Here is a 17,188-nt window from a genome sequence, read left to right as displayed (position 1 = left end):
GACTATTAACTCCATTGCCAATTTTTTATTATTATTTTCATCGTTACATACAATTTGCATGAAATTCATCTCAATTTTATCGTAAATTTATTTCATTTTTTATCTCAATTATCTCAATTTGATTTTAATTTCACCATATCATACTAAATATCTGTAATAAACCAAAATTCATATTCTATTTAAGACTTTTTCTCGAATTTAACTTTAAAATTTACTTGCTTTGACTACTCAAAATAACGGAACATACAAAAATATGTATTTCATTTAAAATAATTTCAAACAAACAAATGAAAAAGAAAAAGAAAAAAATAAAAATAAAAGTTTGAATAATTTCATCCAGCTCTTTGATCAATTACACAACACAATATAATATTCTATGACTTGACACTCGTTTTTATTTGTCACTTTACATTACTTTCAAAGTTTGTTTTTTTGTTTTTATTTTTTTTTTTTTTTGAATTTCTGCCTTTTTTAACTTTGTCTTTTCCCTTTATTCAACCAAAAGAAATTCAAAATCTAATCTTGTTTAAATTAATTCGCCCAATTCACATGAATATTATTGTTACCACTAAATTCACACAGAAGCATTCCTTTCTTTTTTTTTTCTGCTCTCTTTTTTTTCTTGCTAAACTATACAATTCAATTTATAATTAGCAGTATCTGCTCAATTCTTTTGTGCTTACCTCTACCCTTTGCTATCCTGCTTAATCACCTATATCCGTTGCAAAAACAAGCAACCAAAAACCTAATAATCTCGCCTGCACCACAAATATCATCAAGCCATTTTCCAATTACTTTATCCAGCCCAATTTGCTTGATTTGTTTCCTTCGCTTTCTGGTTTTATTTGGTATGTTCTGCTCTTTTGTTCTTTTTGTCTGATTGTTGCCTCTTTGGGCTTCAGAGACATCTTTCCTTTCTTTTCGGGTCACGTCTCTCCCCTTTGCAAAGAGAATGCTGGCAGTCCTTTTTCCCGCGCTTTTGCTGTGCGGCATGTGACCACGCTCTCTCTACCCACCACGGGCGCTCGACACAGCCCTTTGCGGAAAGGGACTATTTCGGTTCTGGCCCTTTTCGTCTCAAGAATTTCGACTCAACTGCTGCGTCTCAACAATGTCGACTTTTGTGTTATCTTTACCCTCCTGGCCAATCAAAGTGCCGCATTTCAGCTGCTCATTTTCCACTCTTTCCACTGTTGTCGTTCAAAAAACTGTCCTTTGAAATACCTGAACTCATTTCACAAAGTATTTCAGCAAAAACAACTCCTTCAACCTCTTTGGGCAAGTTTAAAGAAACCAATTTGTGAAATTTAAACACTTGACTATCTCAACTACCACAACTATCTCAACTACTACAACTATCCCAACTATATATCGCAATTATCGCAATTGCTTCAACACTACGAAAATACTGCTATAAATATTTTTCTTTTCTTCAAATTCGTATTGATTTCTTAATTTCTTTTATTTTTTACTCTGGTTCACTCTGCTTTAATCAAGTTTTATTCTTCTTGCAGTAATTCTACCGCTAACTTCAACACAATCATCTCTTATACTCATTTTGAAACTCTGTGTTTTGTTAGACATTTGTTTATCTCCAGACTAAAAAAATAAAAAAATTTGCTTCATTTACGATTCCAAATAATGCTACAACAACTACTGAATCTTCTTTTACTTTACTAAGATGAGTCAATAATTCGTAATAGGAAATCTCGAATATATTATTATCATTACTATTACCATTACCATTATCATTATCATTATCATTATTATATTTCATATTACATATTTTAAACATGAAAATATGAAAATATGAAAATATGATTGATTTCGAACTAACGTTGGAGTGGTTTTTTTGTTCTACTAAAGCCCAATATAAGAAACTTTAAAACAAAAAATGGGTCAACTTTTTTTTTTTCTTTCACTTTTATTTTACCTTGATTTCTTTAAACTCGATAGTTTTATATTTTCATTTTCATTTTCATTTTCTTTTTAATTTTTGATTTGATTTTTGATTTTACAGTATTGATTTTTCAAAATTGGATTTTGAATTTTGAATTTTGAATTTTGAATTTCAAATTAATTGTTGGAAAATTCAATCAATTTTAATAGGAATAGGGATAGGGATATGGATAGGAAAATCTATTAGATATGACCCTTGGATTGCATTAACTTTTAAAATTAAAGCAAATATCAAATCATTTATTATTATTATTATTAGTAGTATTAGTATTAGTATTATTTTTTTTTTTAGTCTCACTCATGATTTTTCAAATAATTCTCAAATAGTTTTCAAACTAATAAATTACAATTTATAATTTTATTAATTGATGATTTTGACGCTAGGTGATTTGAAAATTCTAAAAAGATTGAGAAAAATGAGAAAATCGAGAAAAATGAGAAAATCGAGAAAAATCGAGAAAAATCGAGAAAAATCGAGAAAAATCGAGAAAAATCGAGAAAAATCGAGAAAAATCGAGAAAACAAAACTACAACAAAAATGAGTGAAATAAAAAATAGAACTATAATCAAATTGAATAGTTGAATAGTTGAAAACACAAAAACATAAAAACACAAAAATACAAAAATCGAGAGCTATTGAATTGCATTTACAATTTGTAATTACTTTTTAGTAATAGTAAGTTGATTTCCATAGCATATACATTTAAAAGAATATTAAAATGATTTACCTATTGTGTGTGTATATTACGAGGATTTTCTTATGACCTTAAGTGGACGCTTAGTTCTACTTGTAAAAGCCAAAAGGAAAACGAAAAAAATGGAAAGAGTTTTACAGAATCAACTAATAATATAATTACATTATGATTGTATTTGGATTATATTGATGTGTAAACATACAATGATCAAACGTTGAGAGAATTGAGAAAAGCGAAAATGAAAAGAAAAAAAAAGAAAAGAAAAGAAAAAATGAGAGATTTGAAAAGTGTAAAACAGAATTTTAGCAAATGATGAAAAATACCGGATTGATTTATCAGATTGAATGGTTAAATTAAAGTAAATTACTAAAATACAGTATGTAGCGTAGCATTCGTTGTAGTATTCAAATAATTATCTAGTGCTGAACGATATTAAATGGTATTGAATAATATTAAATAAGTTTTCACTTTTACTTACTATTCAGTGTTGTAATGCTTTAAAGTTGTGTGCTAAGATTGAAGCAGATGATATATATTGATGAGAATTCGGAAAGAGAAAACTTAAAACGACAACTAACGAAACTTAGCAAACTCGTTAATAAAAGAAAGAAACCAACAACAAATGTACGTTTTTTACTGAATTTGTTAGTATTATATGCTTTGAATGTTAGATAAATTATAAACTATTAAATGGAACTTTGTAAAGGAATCGAGTTTTTGTAAAACAATAAAGTCAAAGGTCAAAGGAAAGAAAAAGAAAGAGAAGTAAAAGCAAGGAAAATGAAAAGAGTGAAAAGAATTGGATAGTTTAGATTTATATTTTTGTTTAAATTCTATTAAATTATATTTTTCATTTTATTTTTCTATTTTTTAGCACACCCAGCAAAAACACCTGGTAATTGAAATAACGTGTGACTCTTGAGACTATAAATCATGAAATAAAATAAAATAGAATTGATATTGAAATGTAATTGAGCTTAGAATCTTGCAATAAACTTTTATATTTTGCTCAACACATTCAACATTCTTGATTAATATCAGTCAAAATAACCATGCTGACCTTCAGACCTACGCTACTGCTCATGTTGCTGCTGCATTTCATTTCCCTGCTTTACAAAAATCAGCAAATATATCACAGTGTATGGGCCACTATTGGAAGAAATTTCCAATAAGGAAAAGAAAAGGAGCTGAGAAAGCCATCATCGTGTAGTGGTATCAGGTAGGAAGAATAATAAGTGAAGCAGCTTTCCGAACTTAGATCCAATTGTTGGACATTTCCCCCAATGTTTCTTTTGACTAGATGCTGGAATTTTATTGTATTGTATTGTATTGTTTTGTATCAACGAGTCTTGATTTGATTGCTATTGTTGCTGCTGTTTTTGTCTTTCAATCGACCGGATCTCAACGAAATCTCAACAATGAAACCTCACGACGCTGAGTTGATTAAATCATCGCTTTCTGAGTTTATTTGAACCGATAGTTTGTATTTTATGGGTCCATCAGATCAAATTACAAGGTGATTTTCATGTATAGCTCCCGAAGTGTGAAAATTAGCGTCACAAAGCAACACAGTCCAGCCAAAGCCTCCAGGCTCTTCTTCCCCAGCGACACCATCTCCCAGTCCCCCAAACTACCCACTGGGTCCATTCACCAACAAGGAGTGGAATCTGCTCAAAAAAAGCACTTCCTCTGCTCCTGTCTATGCTCTGTTTACCTTCTGTTTGCCTTCTGTTCTCTCTATTCTCTCTGTTTACTTTCCTTTACTACCACGAGCTCTGTCCGCCGGCCCAGCCAATCAGCGGCCGTCCTGACCTCTTATATTATGCGCTTACCTAATAAGGTTCCGGTAACGCACTGTGTCGTATATCTGCATTAAAGCTCATACATATGTGACATACTGCGCTATATGCGGGACGCTGCACTAGTCCTCATCAGCGTATTCATTTCCAGATTCTCGTCTTTCACTCTTTTTCACTTTTTCCACTTTTTTCACTTTTCACTCTTCACTCTCTTCACTCTCCTTCAATCACTGCTCTCGAATCGTCATTGAAATCTCCAGATGTTGCGACTCAAACTGGTGCATTGTGTTGCTGCTCCAGGTCACTGTCAAGACTGCTCATCGAGGGCCATATCGTGGAGAATCACCCATTTCCCTGCTCCCGTCACTTTCCAATGGTGTGCCCACTGTTCAGACTTGGGGGCATATTTGGCTGTTTTTATCGAAATGGGTGCCCGATTTTCAGACAGATATCGAGTGGGAGGAAAAAGCACAACTCAACACTCTTCCAACTTGCTGAAGCCAAAATGAAAGTGAAAGTGAAAGTGAAATTGTTGGCGAGCTGTTTATTTTTATGTCCTCCCTTTCTTGTTTTCATTTGCTTGATTATCTTTTGTTGTTTTCACTTTTTTTTCACTTTTTTTCATCTCTTTTACTCATTTTATTTTTGAATTTTGTTTTACTATTCAATTATTTGCATCATTTTTCAGCTTCTCTTCCGATTAGCCAACATTGGTCATTGAACTTTCCACCTGGTCCATTTGCTATTGGCTGTTCGCTACTACATTATAACATGATATTTTTCAATTGCAAAACCTTAGACATGATTTTATGAATCAGATGATTTGCTAAATTCAATTTCCTCTTCTTGTTTTTCATCTTCGGTTATAATCTTCTTCTTCAAAACATTACTCTATTCGGCGAGACAAAATAGTTATATCTACATCCAGACATTAAAACGAGTCCTTTTTCTTTTTTTTCCAATCGATTTCTCTATTTTTTTTCTCTTCAACTGGAAATACCCATTAACACAATTTTAAGATTATTTAAAGTTCACTCGTCCTTATGTAGCTACTTTCTTTGTATCTCGTCAATTTCCCAACTTCCTATGGCTCTATGGCTTCAACACCTTTAATACTTTTAATACCTTTAATAGTTTACATAATTTAATGTTTAAGGCTCGATTGACTCAACAATCTTATTCTACTATTTCATTACCTCAGAAAAAGAATCAAAAATATTCTCCTACAACATGTATCAATTATATCAACTGTATCAATTATCTCTAAGTATCCTTTGATCGTAGATATCCCGTTTGTGATAATCCAAATGATTCAATTATTTCAACAGATTTTCAACAGATTTCCAACAATTTTCAATCATTTTTTAACCATTTTTCAATCATTTTTCAACCAGTTTTTTATTAATACCACTAAATAAAGATTGCATATGGGTCTTAAATAATTTCCAACTTTCGGTTTTCACTCTTCGGTTTTGTTCTTTCAAATTATATACAATATTTTATACAACATCTTATAAATTGTATAATAAATGAATACCGATCAACCATTGCAATATTTGATTCTTACTTAACTTGTTTTTTTATCATTTTTTATTTTTTACCTAATTAATTTTTATGTTTTATTTATTTTTTATTTTCCTGCTTTTTTTGTTTTTTTTGGGATTTTATCCTATATCCAGTCATTTCATCTTATATCTCAATCTATTTAAATGAATAAATGTTACGCATCAATCAGTTCATCATTTCACCATTTTACCAATTCTATCTTCAATTTCCCATCTTTCTATTCAATCTTATGTATCTCATTCAGATCTTATATAAATCTCTTTGAACTTTTCTTAAATCTCTCAAAAATCTCTTAAAAGTCCCTTAAAGATCCCTTTAAACATTTTTTTGGCAATATATCATGAATCAATTATTCACTAATAATCCCAACTTTTGAAACAATAATTAATCATATAACCCATTTCTATCATTTTTATATAAAATGAAATCAAATTATTCATTCTAACAATCTTTACTAAATATTTATAAACAATTTTAAACTTTTCCAATCTTTTCCAAACTTTATTATAAATTTAAATCAAAATCAAAATTATCTTAATTTTAGCATATCAATAGCCATTACCCATTACCCATTACCCATTATATTTATCAATACCTTCTTCACTAAAAAGATTCATAATTTTATCTTCAACAATGTCTTTTAACTCCTTGATTCTTTTATTGGCAATATATTAATATGATCCCTTAAACTTTTATTTTTATTTCTATTTTTATATTTATTTATTTATTTATTTATTTATTTATTTATTTATTTATTTATTTAAAAAGTAGTATATTATTCCACTTTTTTATTGATTTAGTAATCTTTCTCTTTTTTTATCAAGTTATTGATGAACTAGAAACATTTTTTTTTGGAAGGAGAACTCATTTTATTGATTTGTTCTGCTAATATCATTGTGTCGATTATTGAACTTTCACTCACATTTTTCTCATTATCTTTATTTGATATAATAAAATAAGTCAAACTTTTTGTATGGCAATAAATCGCCTTCAAAATTCTACTGATTAAATCCATTTCGTTTATTGATGAACTGGATATGTCTTTCAAATTTTTCAAATATTCAAATATCTTTAATTTTATTTCTTCTTTAACTAATGTAAAATCAATAAAATAAATACATGAATCAAATTTAATTTTACTGTTTGGAGTGGATTTACTAGCTTTAACATGAATTGTTCCAATTAAAATAGAATTTGATAATCCGCCCTCTTTATTAATAGATAAATCAAACAACTCTTTATCGTCTTCATTAATATCAATTGTCTTTGAATTTATATCAAATCTTCCAGAATCTTTAAATTTTATTTCAACATTATTGGAATTCTTATCTAATAAATCAGTTATTATAAATTGATCAAATTGATTATTTTGCAAGTCAATTGAATTGTATTGTAGTTTGAATTTATAATTCCAGTTTTTAAGTTTAAAATTTTTTTCATATCTCAGTCTTAAGTTTTTAATATTTTCCAATATACTATCTGGTATAAAAGACGACGAGTTATAATTTGAGCCTATAAAGATAATTGATATATTCGAACCTTTCATACTATGTTCGATTAAGCATTTTGTTTCTTCAATAATCTCTGAATCATCAAAATCTGGATTTATAACTTTATCAAAGGTAAATTTGAGAGAGGCATTTGTTAGATTTAGAATTTTTTTATCTTCTCTTGAATCAGGAAATGCAAAAAGATTATTGTTGTTATTGAAGATTCTAATATAGACTCTTAATTTGCCATTTAAGTCTTGAATTGAAGTTTCTGTCCTTCTGATTGATAGTTTTTCTTTATTTAGTTTATTGAGAGATTGATAAAACGATTTATTGCTTTGATTTAAATCATTTTGCCATTTAGTCAATTCGTTATTCTGGAGAGAAATTTTTTGATTATAACTGTTTATATTTGATTGAAGGCTGTTTAGTAAAAGTTGAGAAGATTTTTCGTTATTATCAATGTTTGATAATTGTGATTTAATTTCATTAATTTGAAGAAGGAAATTTTTTTCATCAATTTTCAATTGGTTTAATATTGACAAATTTTTATCTAGTTCCAAGTTTTTTGTTGAGATTTGATCTTGTAAATTTGATAATTTTAAATTTTCATTCTGAATAAAGTTATTATAAATTTGGTCCAATTTAGCGATTTCGGTTGATAAATTGTTATTTTTTTTTTTNTTAAGGTTATTTAGGATTACATTTGCATTGTTGATATCGTTTTGGAGATTTTCAATTTCGATTGATAAAGATTTGTTTGGTTTTAAAGAGGTTGTATTTGATAGTTGGTTTTTTAATGTTTGGATGGTTGAGTCTAGGATTCTCTTTTGATTATTTTGTAGTTCTTTTAGTTGTAGGTTGTATAGTTTTGATTGGTGGTCTAGATCAGTTTGGATTAAATGGTTTTCGTAGTCGAATTGTTTGATTGTTGAGTTTATTAGTAGGTCTATTTTTTTGATTTTGAGATTGTATTCTGATTTCTTTTTAGAGTAATCGAGGTTTATGTTTTGAATTTGGTTAATTTTGTTGATATAGAGATTGATTTCGTTGTTTAGATTTAGGATTTTTTTTTCAAGTGATAGAATTTCCTTTGAGTAGTAATCTTCAAGTTGATTTGAGGAAGAGTATTTTAGAGAGAAAGCAGATTTATTTTGCGAGTTTTGATTATAGTTGTAATTTTGATTTTGATTGGAATTAAAAGTGAAGGAAGAGGCTTGGGGTAATTTGAATAGTGAATCAGATTGAGAATCTTTTTTATAAACAGTTTGTAAATTTTGTAGACTTATTTTTGGTTTAGCTAAAGATCTTTGATTGTGAGAGTCTGATTTTCTTTTAATAATTTGTATTGAATTTAGATTTTTGTTATTATTATTATTGTTGTTGTTGTTATTGTTATTGTTATCGTTATCATTCTTATCGTTAAAAGATAGTTTAGAAGGAGTAGAGAAATTTGAGTGCATTGTTATAAAAGTGTCATTTAAGGTAAACAAGTAGGCAAGGGGAGAATAAAAGAGAAAAATAATGGGATTATATTGTGTTATAAATGAGATGTATATAGTTGGTTGGTAATGTTCATTAATTGATCAAATGAACAGTGAAAAATGGATGAATTGATTAGGATTTGCATCTGGAAACAGAAGTAAAATGAAGCACAATAGAAAAAATGTGAAACAAATTTCAAACCAGAAGAGAAATATCGACAGATAGCTCGTGACTGGAGATAATCTGAAGAAGATTAGTATGGAGGGTGTATATGTAGAGAGAGAGAAATTTGGGCGGAGCTGACGAAAACAGAAGAAAAAAAAGAATGTAAGAGTGATGAGGAATAATACAGAAATTCGATATGTACTTTTTGAGTGAGGCCAAAGATATTTACACTATTGATGAGATAAGTAGAACTGAGGAAGAATTGAAAAGCAGAATTGAAAAGCAGCTCAGGAGAAGTCGCTCTTCTGGAGGTTTCTGGTCATGGAGGGAAGAGCCACTCTGATTCCATCTAGTTCTTTGGACATTTTGACCTGGCAGCCCAATCGTGAGGTTTCAGTTAAACCAAAAGCCAAATCCAACATATCGTTTTCATCGTCATCAGGCTCAGGAATGGCATCGTAGTACTCTGGATCTATGATAACATGGCAGGTGGAGCAGGCGCAGGAGCCTCCACAGGCACCCTCCATATCCAACCCATGGGCCTGAGCAATATCCATGATGGTGTCTCCCTCTGCGACCTCGTAGGTGAAAGCCTTACCATCTTTGGTAACAAATGTGATATGCAATCTAGGAATCAATTGTTAGTGTGCCGAACGAATCGAGAAGCAGAAGCAGGAACAGAAACAGGAACATACTCTTCACCAGGCTTGGGTTTGTGGATGTGGCCATGGAAGTTGATCATCGAGCTGGAGAACAGTCGTTGGAATGTCCTTCGTGGAATGGCTGCAATTGGGGGCGTTCTGGCGAGCGCCAACGAGGACGCTGTGAGCTGTCTGTGGACGAGAGCTATGGAGAAGCGAAACATGGCGGACAGCAGAAGAAGCAAAAGCAGCAGCAGCAGAAAAGGAAGCACAGGCAGCAGAAGCAGCAAATACAAAGCGAAAAATTTACAGAGGATGATTCACCGCCGATACCCTTTCGGGACGAGTCGCGCTCCGGCCAATAGCTGAGGGAGCATTGCTGCATTACTAATGGAGCAGCTGGTGTTTCTGGTGCCTCTGCTGCTTCTGCTTCCAGAACTGCTTCAGCGCTGCTTTTCTATGGCTCAGTAGCTTCGGCTCCAGCGAGAACTGCTCCAGTAGCAATGCTTTGCTCTGCGTTCTCTGCTCTTTCCACTCTATCTGCTCTCTTTGCTTTCTGTGCTTCCTGTGCTTCCTGTGCTGCACTCTTCAATGCCCAATCCCTGCTGCTTCCATTCCATAGCTTCCACTTTTCTTCAGTATTGCCATTGTCGTTATCGTCACCATCTCCACCATCTCCAGCAACAAAGCACGGAAATAGGATGGCGGCGCTTACATAATCCGTCCTTGTTAGAGGCTCAATACTCCACTGATCACCATCACTATCAGTATCAGTAACTGCTCTGTATCCAGAAGATATAGCTAACAACAAACACTCACAATGGCTGACTACGAACTATTTCAGACCTATGAGGCTGATTTCCAAATAGCCTACGAAGAAGCTCAAGAAAAATTGAACCAGATCAGAGACTTGGATGGCGAACCAAGGAAATCTGCAATGAAGGCTGTAGAAAGAGCCACTGATGAATGCTATGAAATAATTGATCAAATGAGCATTGAAGTTCAAAACATCTCCTCTTCTGAAAGATCCTCTTTTAATTCAAAGATTCGTTCCTACAGATCAAGTGTAGAAAAGCAAAAAATTCAATTGAAAAAACTAATGGACGATGAAGACAGAAGAATCCTTTTCGGCTCCTCTCCTCAATTTGACTACAATAATAACGATCCAAACTATTCTCAAAGGCAATCTCTATTAAGAGCAAATGCCTCCCTAGAGAGATCCTCTGATAGACTAAGAGACTCTCAAAGAATTGGCGCTGAAACTGAAAATATTGGTGCAGGTATTTTAAATGATCTAAGAGGTCAAAGAGAACAAATTATAAATTCAAGAAACACTTTAATGGATGCTGATGGTTATGTTGATAAAAGTATCAGAACTTTAAGAAAAATGACAAGAAGAATGGCCACCAATAAAATGATAACTTATGCAATCATAGCTGTTCTCATAATCTTGATTTTCTTAGTCTTATTAAGTAAATTCTGGTAATCTCATTTAATCTTCTTCAATATCACACCTCTCTCTTTTTCTTTATAGTTTACAATTGTTTTATTTTTACTGTCTGATTTCTTGTTTTCAATTTAATGATTTTCTCTCAATTGATTCCTCCCTTTATCTCTCTTCTCTCTTCCTCCTTCATTTCATAAAATACACCTTTATTGCTATCTACTTTTTCTTTCATTTCGCGCAGAAAAACTGCTAATTGATTATCTATTATATCTAATACCAATTAAAATTATTAATAACTATATATATCACCAAAACATTTATCACAAAATTTATCAAAAGAAATTATTTCTAGTCAAAAACTTGACTCTTAAAAACGATAAGGAAAAATTAAAAAAAAAAAAAATTATATAGATATCTAAAAACATTTATCAAATGAATGGATATAAATCAATCAATCAAATAAAACCAAATAATTACTGAAAAAAGACACCACTAAAACTAAAAATAAAATTAAAAATAACAAAAAAAATAAAATAAAATAATCAGGAATGAGCTTCTAATTCATCGCTTGAAACATCATCTTCCTTTTCGTTCTTCTTGAACTTGTAATTTTGAATAGCTGTTCGGATCTGTTCAATTATTGCCTTTTCGTGTTCCTCTGTCATTGCTGATGAGACCCTAGTCGATTGTCTTGAAAGTCCCAACTCAGAGTAATTATCATCTTCACTTACAATAGATTTGGCTCCAGGTGTCATTGGTATTTCTCTTTGATAAATCTTGCACTCTTCTTCTGTCAACTCTAAAACTTGCGATGTCAAATTAACCAACGATTTTCCAGAACGACGTCTAGCCAGTTTAGCCGAAAATTTCCCGCCACTAGGATAATACTTGATAATTTCATTATCATCAATATTAAAATAATCTGACGTGGCTGATGTCTTGGGTGTGTATGGCGTACTTGGTAATTTTAATGACACACCAACATCTTGAATCCATTTCGCAACTAACGCTGTCCATCCACACTGATGTGAAGCTCCTAATCCTCTTCCAGTATCACCATCAAAATATTCATAAAATGGAACATTATCACTGAAAAATTCATTGCAATTTAATATTTTAGAGTCTCCATTACAAGCTCTGTACCCTCCTTCATTTTGTGTAAATAATTTAATTAAACGATGTTGGATTTCTTCAGCAACTTGAGCTAAATTGAGCATTATTCCAGATCTCTTGGGACATTCAACTTTCAATGATTGTCCATAATATAAATAAAATCTTTGTAGTGATTCAACTAAAAGAAAATTTGTTGGAAACCAGATTGGTCCTCTCCAATTAGAATTTCCACCAAAAAGCCCCGAATCTGATTCTCCAGGCAAATAGCTAACATTATAATGTTGGCCATGAACATTCATTTCAAATGGATGCTTTTCATGATATTTTGATAATGATCTTATACCATAATCAGATAAAAATTCATCTTCATCCAACATCTTCTCTAAAATTGCAACTAATCTCTCTTTATTCACTAATGATAACAATAAACGTTCTCCAACTCCTTTAGCTTTAGTGCATGCAATATTTCTTTCAAAAATCCAACTTTTATTTTCAATTGACCAATCTAACCTTTTTTTGAAACTTGGGAATTTTTCCAATAATTCAGGTTCTAAAGTTAAACAAGCATACAAAGGAATCAAGCCAACTAAAGATCTAACAGGTAATTGTTGTTTGTAAACATGATCATAAGAAATCGAATCATAGAAAAATTGATCTTCTTCATTCCAAAGAGATTTTTTAGTGGCTTCAGTTTCATCTGGTGAAGCATCTCTAAATGTCATGGCATCAGCAATTAATAAGAAATGTTCAAAAAATTTTGATGCGATATCTTCATAAACTGATCTTTCTTTGGATAATTCCAAGGCAATATTTAACATTTGGAGACAAAAAAACGCCATCCAACCAGTAGAATCAGCTTGTTCCAATACACCACCAGTTGGCAAAGGTTCAGATCTATTAAAGATACCAATGTTATCTAGACCTAAAAAGCCACCTTCAAAGACATTATTTCCATCAGAATCCTTTCTATTAACCCACCAAGTGAAGTTTAATAACAATTTTTGAAAGACTCTTTCCAAAAAATCTCTATCTTCTCTTCCATACATTTTTCTCTCAATTTTATAAATTCTAAAGGCAGACCAAGCATGAACTGGTGGATTCACATCACTAAAGTTCCATTCATAAGCAGGTATTTGACCATTTGGATGCATGTACCATTCTCTAGTTAATAAATCCAATTGATTTTTAGCAAAGGCAGGATCAATCATTGCAAGAGGAATACAATGAAAAGCAGTATCCCAAGCAGCGAAAAAAGGATATTCCCATTTGTCAGGTAAAGATAATACTTGGTCAATATATAAATGATTCCAATGTTTATTTCTACCATTTGCTCTATTTGGAGGTGGTTTAGGAGTAGCTGGGTCACCATGTGCCCAATATTGGTGAACAAAACCGTAATATTGTTTGGTCCATAATAAACCTGCAAAGGCTTGACGTTGAATAGTTCTCAATTCTTCTGTGATTGGCAATGGAGTGATTGACCAATAATAGTTATCAGCTTCATCTTGTCTTTCAACAAAGACCTGATCAAATGCTTCTTCATCAATAATGCAACTTTTTTCTGTATCACCATCGTTTATAGTAGATAATTTATAACGAATAGTAACGTAGTCACCGGGAGGAACACCACCATCAGCATCAAAGGAAAACCAAGCACAAGCTTTTGTACCAACATTTTGAGGATTAATAGCTTCGCTGATTTCATCGACAACGTATTCATGAAAAGCATCTTTAACGTATTTTGATTTGTTTGGCTGATTATATAATTTTTTTGTATTTGTTTCATTTTCAGTGAATAATAGTTTTGGTTCAACATCATCGGAGTGGTCGTTACAACCTGGGGAGGGAGAAAAGACTAGTCTTTTCTTACCAAATTTCCAATGGTCGATCTTAATTGAAGAATCGCTATTATCAAATTCCCTTGAGAAGGAGGGCTTTGGGTGGTTTTTTTCTTCAGGAATACCCCAAGACCAAGTGTTTCTAAAGACAGCATGAGGCAAGATATGGAGAGGAGCAGGAGCAGCAGATCTGTTATAAGCGGTTATTCTGAAATAGACTTCGTCGGGATCGTTCTCATCCTTAGCGACTTCGAATATGACATCGAAAAAATTGGATTCATCAAAGATTTTTGTATCTGGCAATTCGTATTCCTTTTCTAGCCTCGATCTCTTTTGGTTTTCTTCAACCAATTTTTCATAGGGGAATTTTGATTGGGGATATTTATAAAGGTATTTCATATATGAATGGGTGGGGGTGTTATCGAGATAGTGATAGATTTCTTTGACATCTTCACCATGATTGCCTTGAGGACCGGTAACACCAAAAAGTTTTTCTTTCAAAAAATCGTCGTTTTCGTTCCAGAGAGCAATTGAGAAGTTCAAGAGCTGATGGTTGTCGGAAACACCAGCTAGACCATCTTCTCCCCATCGATATGCTCTTGATTTAGAGTGATCGAAGGGAAAATCGTTCCAGGCGTCTCCATCGTGGGAGTAGTCTTCTCTGACAGTAGCCCATTGTCTTTCACCGAGATAGGGACCCCAACGTTTCCATTTCTAAATAAAAAGTTAGTAAGAGTTCAAGATGGCAAAGATAGAAAAGAATTGAAAAGCAGACAGTTGGAGCTGGGCTGGAGGCGACATACCTTGATATTCTGGGTGTCTTCTTCGAGTCTTTTGCCCTCGGCAGTGTGTAGTATGTTAGGACCGTAGGTCATTGTGAGCAGCTGAGGAGGAAAATGCAGCTGAACAGATAGCAGAAAAGACAGCAGAACCGGCAGAATATATAGGAGGCAATCTAGTAAGCAATTGCTGAGATCTGGCAAAAAAAATAAGAAAAAAAAATAAGAAAAGCTAAGCAAGCGAGAAGAACAGTTTATATAGCGCTGATAAGAGCAAGCAAACAAAGGTGAGCTCATCGCCTCTAACAGTGAGCGCAAATCGGGACAGGGCCATAATAGCGCTTTTATAAGGTTTTATGGCTTTATGGCTTTATGGCCTCTAGAAGCGTTTATGATGAGATTTGGGATTTGAGATGGACTATGAAACTATGTGGATGCAAAACTACGATAATACAGAAGACAGAGGAGGCGCTCAGCAGATCTACTCCTCCATCACCTTCTTCAAGGCCCCCCATTTCTTTCTCAAGCTCTCGTTCTCAGTCTTGAGCTGGCCTAGCTCGTTGCTGGCCATTTCAAGCGACCTCTCCAAGTCTGCCAACTGTTCTTCCAAGATTCTGTTGGCTTCCATCACCTCAAGGTTTCTTTCCATTGTTTTCTTGATTTCCTCCTCGATTTCCTTGGTTTTCATCATCCTCTCTTTTTCGTACTTGTCGCTCGAATCGTTGGTGGTTTTCTCCATCTCTTCGATTTTCGCAGTTAGTGTCGAGATTTCGGTTTTCAATTCTCGGTTTTCGTCTTCCAAATTGGCAATTTTGACCTTGCCCTGGATCATCTCATTTGCGACTTCGACGTGTTCTTGATTAAGCATATCGTAGCTCTTTTCCAAGGTTCTTATTTGTCTTGTCAATTGACCCTGTTTGGTTCTCAAATTATCCACTTCTTCTTCCCTTTCTCTTTCTAATCTGTGGATCTCTTCATATTCAGATTCGTATTTCTTCAATGTAATTGGCAAAATCTTGACAACCATGGCATCTGCAACTAGATCATCCACTTGGTATGATTCTACTGTAATTTCAACGTTGCTTTTTTGTCCAACCAGGGAAATCAATGCAAATGGATTAAATGATGGAGTGGTCACTGCAGTAGTGTTTGAATTGGCCTCCTTTTCAATCAAATAGTAGTCAAAAAGCTTATCCTTCAAAAACTCTAACAATTGATCAAAATTTAGTTTCAACAACTTGTCACTGTTTTTTGTCATGAATGCAATCGCAAATTTCAAGACTGCTTCTGTACCTTCTGCAACAACAATATCGTAAATTCTTAAAACAATTTCCAAAGGAAACTTGTATGCAAACATTGTTAAAAACCATTGAGATGCATACATTGATGATCGAATCCCTTGTCTGATTAAATGTGTATATAAATTTGGACACAAATCTTCTAATAATCGATCAAATTGGTATAATTTTAAATGCAATCCTGGCATTTCTGGCAAAAACAATTCTCTCAACCCATATGTTTTCATTAATTTAACTAATAGACAAAATGCTTCACTTTCTGTCATATTCATTATTAGCGGAACCGCAATAAATGCCATACCTTGGGTATAACCGACTTCTGGGTCAAATAACGAGTAAGCCTTAATTATGTTAAATAAGGCATCTGATTTATCAACCATGTTACTTGTTCCAATAAATCTTGTTCTTGACAAGTCTCTTTTTATAGCCTTTTCATATGAGCTTGGTTCCAGAATTATAGAATAGTATAGTTCTTCTAAACGTGAGGATTTCGAATTTGAGATTAATTGCCAAACCATACCTCTTAGTTGTTTTGGAATACCCTCAGCGATTGCCTTTGCTAGATCTAGTGGTTGGTTTTTAGCAACATTTGGGTAATCATTAACAACTTTGGACCAAAAATCCCAATCAATATGACAAGTTTCAACGTTATTATCACCAAAATTAGCAACAGCAGTTTTAATTTCATTGAAAGTAGATCTTAAAGTGTTTGCACCGGTTTTGACTTGTTCTTGATCTTTTTCGTTTTTGGATAATAAATCTTGAGTATTACCATCTAAACGAGATAAAAGTAAATCGTAATTTGACAAGTTGTTCAATTTTGAATTTTTTGCTGAAGTTTTTGAGTGAATGCTTGAATTTGAATTTAAACTTGGATTTGTATTTGGATTTGCACTATCGTGAGATTCTATCT

General features: G+C 32.6%; 7 protein-coding genes across 7 annotated transcripts; 2 read left to right on the top strand and 5 right to left on the bottom strand.

The window, feature by feature from the left end:
* Positions 1 to 708: 708 nt before the first annotated feature.
* On the bottom strand, positions 709 to 993 carry ASCRUDRAFT_82562 (uncharacterized protein; the record flags this gene model as incomplete). The annotated part of the gene is made up of 1 exon (XM_020194740.1): positions 709 to 993. One exon carries the CDS (start codon positions 991 to 993, stop codon positions 709 to 711), a length of 285 nt encoding a protein of 94 aa, XP_020044944.1.
* Positions 994 to 4,713: 3,720 nt separating this feature from the next.
* ASCRUDRAFT_82561 (uncharacterized protein) lies at positions 4,714 to 4,962 on the top strand (the record flags this gene model as incomplete). Its single annotated transcript, XM_020194739.1, has 1 exon — positions 4,714 to 4,962. One exon carries the CDS (start codon positions 4,714 to 4,716, stop codon positions 4,960 to 4,962), a length of 249 nt encoding a protein of 82 aa, XP_020044943.1.
* Positions 4,963 to 6,854: 1,892 nt separating this feature from the next.
* CIK1 (Cik1p) lies at positions 6,855 to 8,972 on the bottom strand (the record flags this gene model as incomplete). The annotated part of the gene is made up of 1 exon (XM_020194738.1): positions 6,855 to 8,972. One exon carries the CDS (start codon positions 8,970 to 8,972, stop codon positions 6,855 to 6,857), a length of 2,118 nt encoding a protein of 705 aa, XP_020044942.1.
* Positions 8,973 to 9,446: 474 nt separating this feature from the next.
* Positions 9,447 to 10,024, bottom strand: YAH1 (adrenodoxin; the record flags this gene model as incomplete). The annotated part of the gene is made up of 2 exons (XM_020190884.1): positions 9,447 to 9,786; positions 9,855 to 10,024. The coding sequence occupies 2 exons, from the start codon at positions 10,022 to 10,024 to the stop codon at positions 9,447 to 9,449; spliced, it is 510 nt and encodes a 169-aa protein (XP_020044941.1).
* Positions 10,025 to 10,620: 596 nt separating this feature from the next.
* VTI1 (v-SNARE protein VTI1) lies at positions 10,621 to 11,286 on the top strand (the record flags this gene model as incomplete). Its single annotated transcript, XM_020192058.1, has 1 exon — positions 10,621 to 11,286. One exon carries the CDS (start codon positions 10,621 to 10,623, stop codon positions 11,284 to 11,286), a length of 666 nt encoding a protein of 221 aa, XP_020044940.1.
* Positions 11,287 to 11,789: 503 nt separating this feature from the next.
* Positions 11,790 to 15,073, bottom strand: ASCRUDRAFT_9986 (uncharacterized protein; the record flags this gene model as incomplete). Its single annotated transcript, XM_020195288.1, has 2 exons — positions 11,790 to 14,912; positions 15,002 to 15,073. 2 exons carry the CDS (start codon positions 15,071 to 15,073, stop codon positions 11,790 to 11,792), a joined length of 3,195 nt encoding a protein of 1,064 aa, XP_020044939.1.
* A 445-nt stretch (positions 15,074 to 15,518) lies between these two features.
* Positions 15,519 to 17,069, bottom strand: ASCRUDRAFT_18266 (RabGAP/TBC; the record flags this gene model as incomplete). Its single annotated transcript, XM_020189530.1, has 1 exon — positions 15,519 to 17,069. A coding segment is annotated over one exon (1,551 nt), but the record flags the coding sequence as incomplete, so codon positions are not given.
* Positions 17,070 to 17,188: the final 119 nt, after the last annotated feature.

Source organism: Ascoidea rubescens, assembly GCF_001661345.1.
Source record: "Ascoidea rubescens DSM 1968 unplaced genomic scaffold ASCRUscaffold_16, whole genome shotgun sequence".
NCBI lineage: Eukaryota > Fungi > Ascomycota > Saccharomycetes > Ascoideales > Ascoideaceae > Ascoidea > Ascoidea rubescens.
This window is presented reverse-complemented; position numbering and strand designations above follow the sequence as displayed.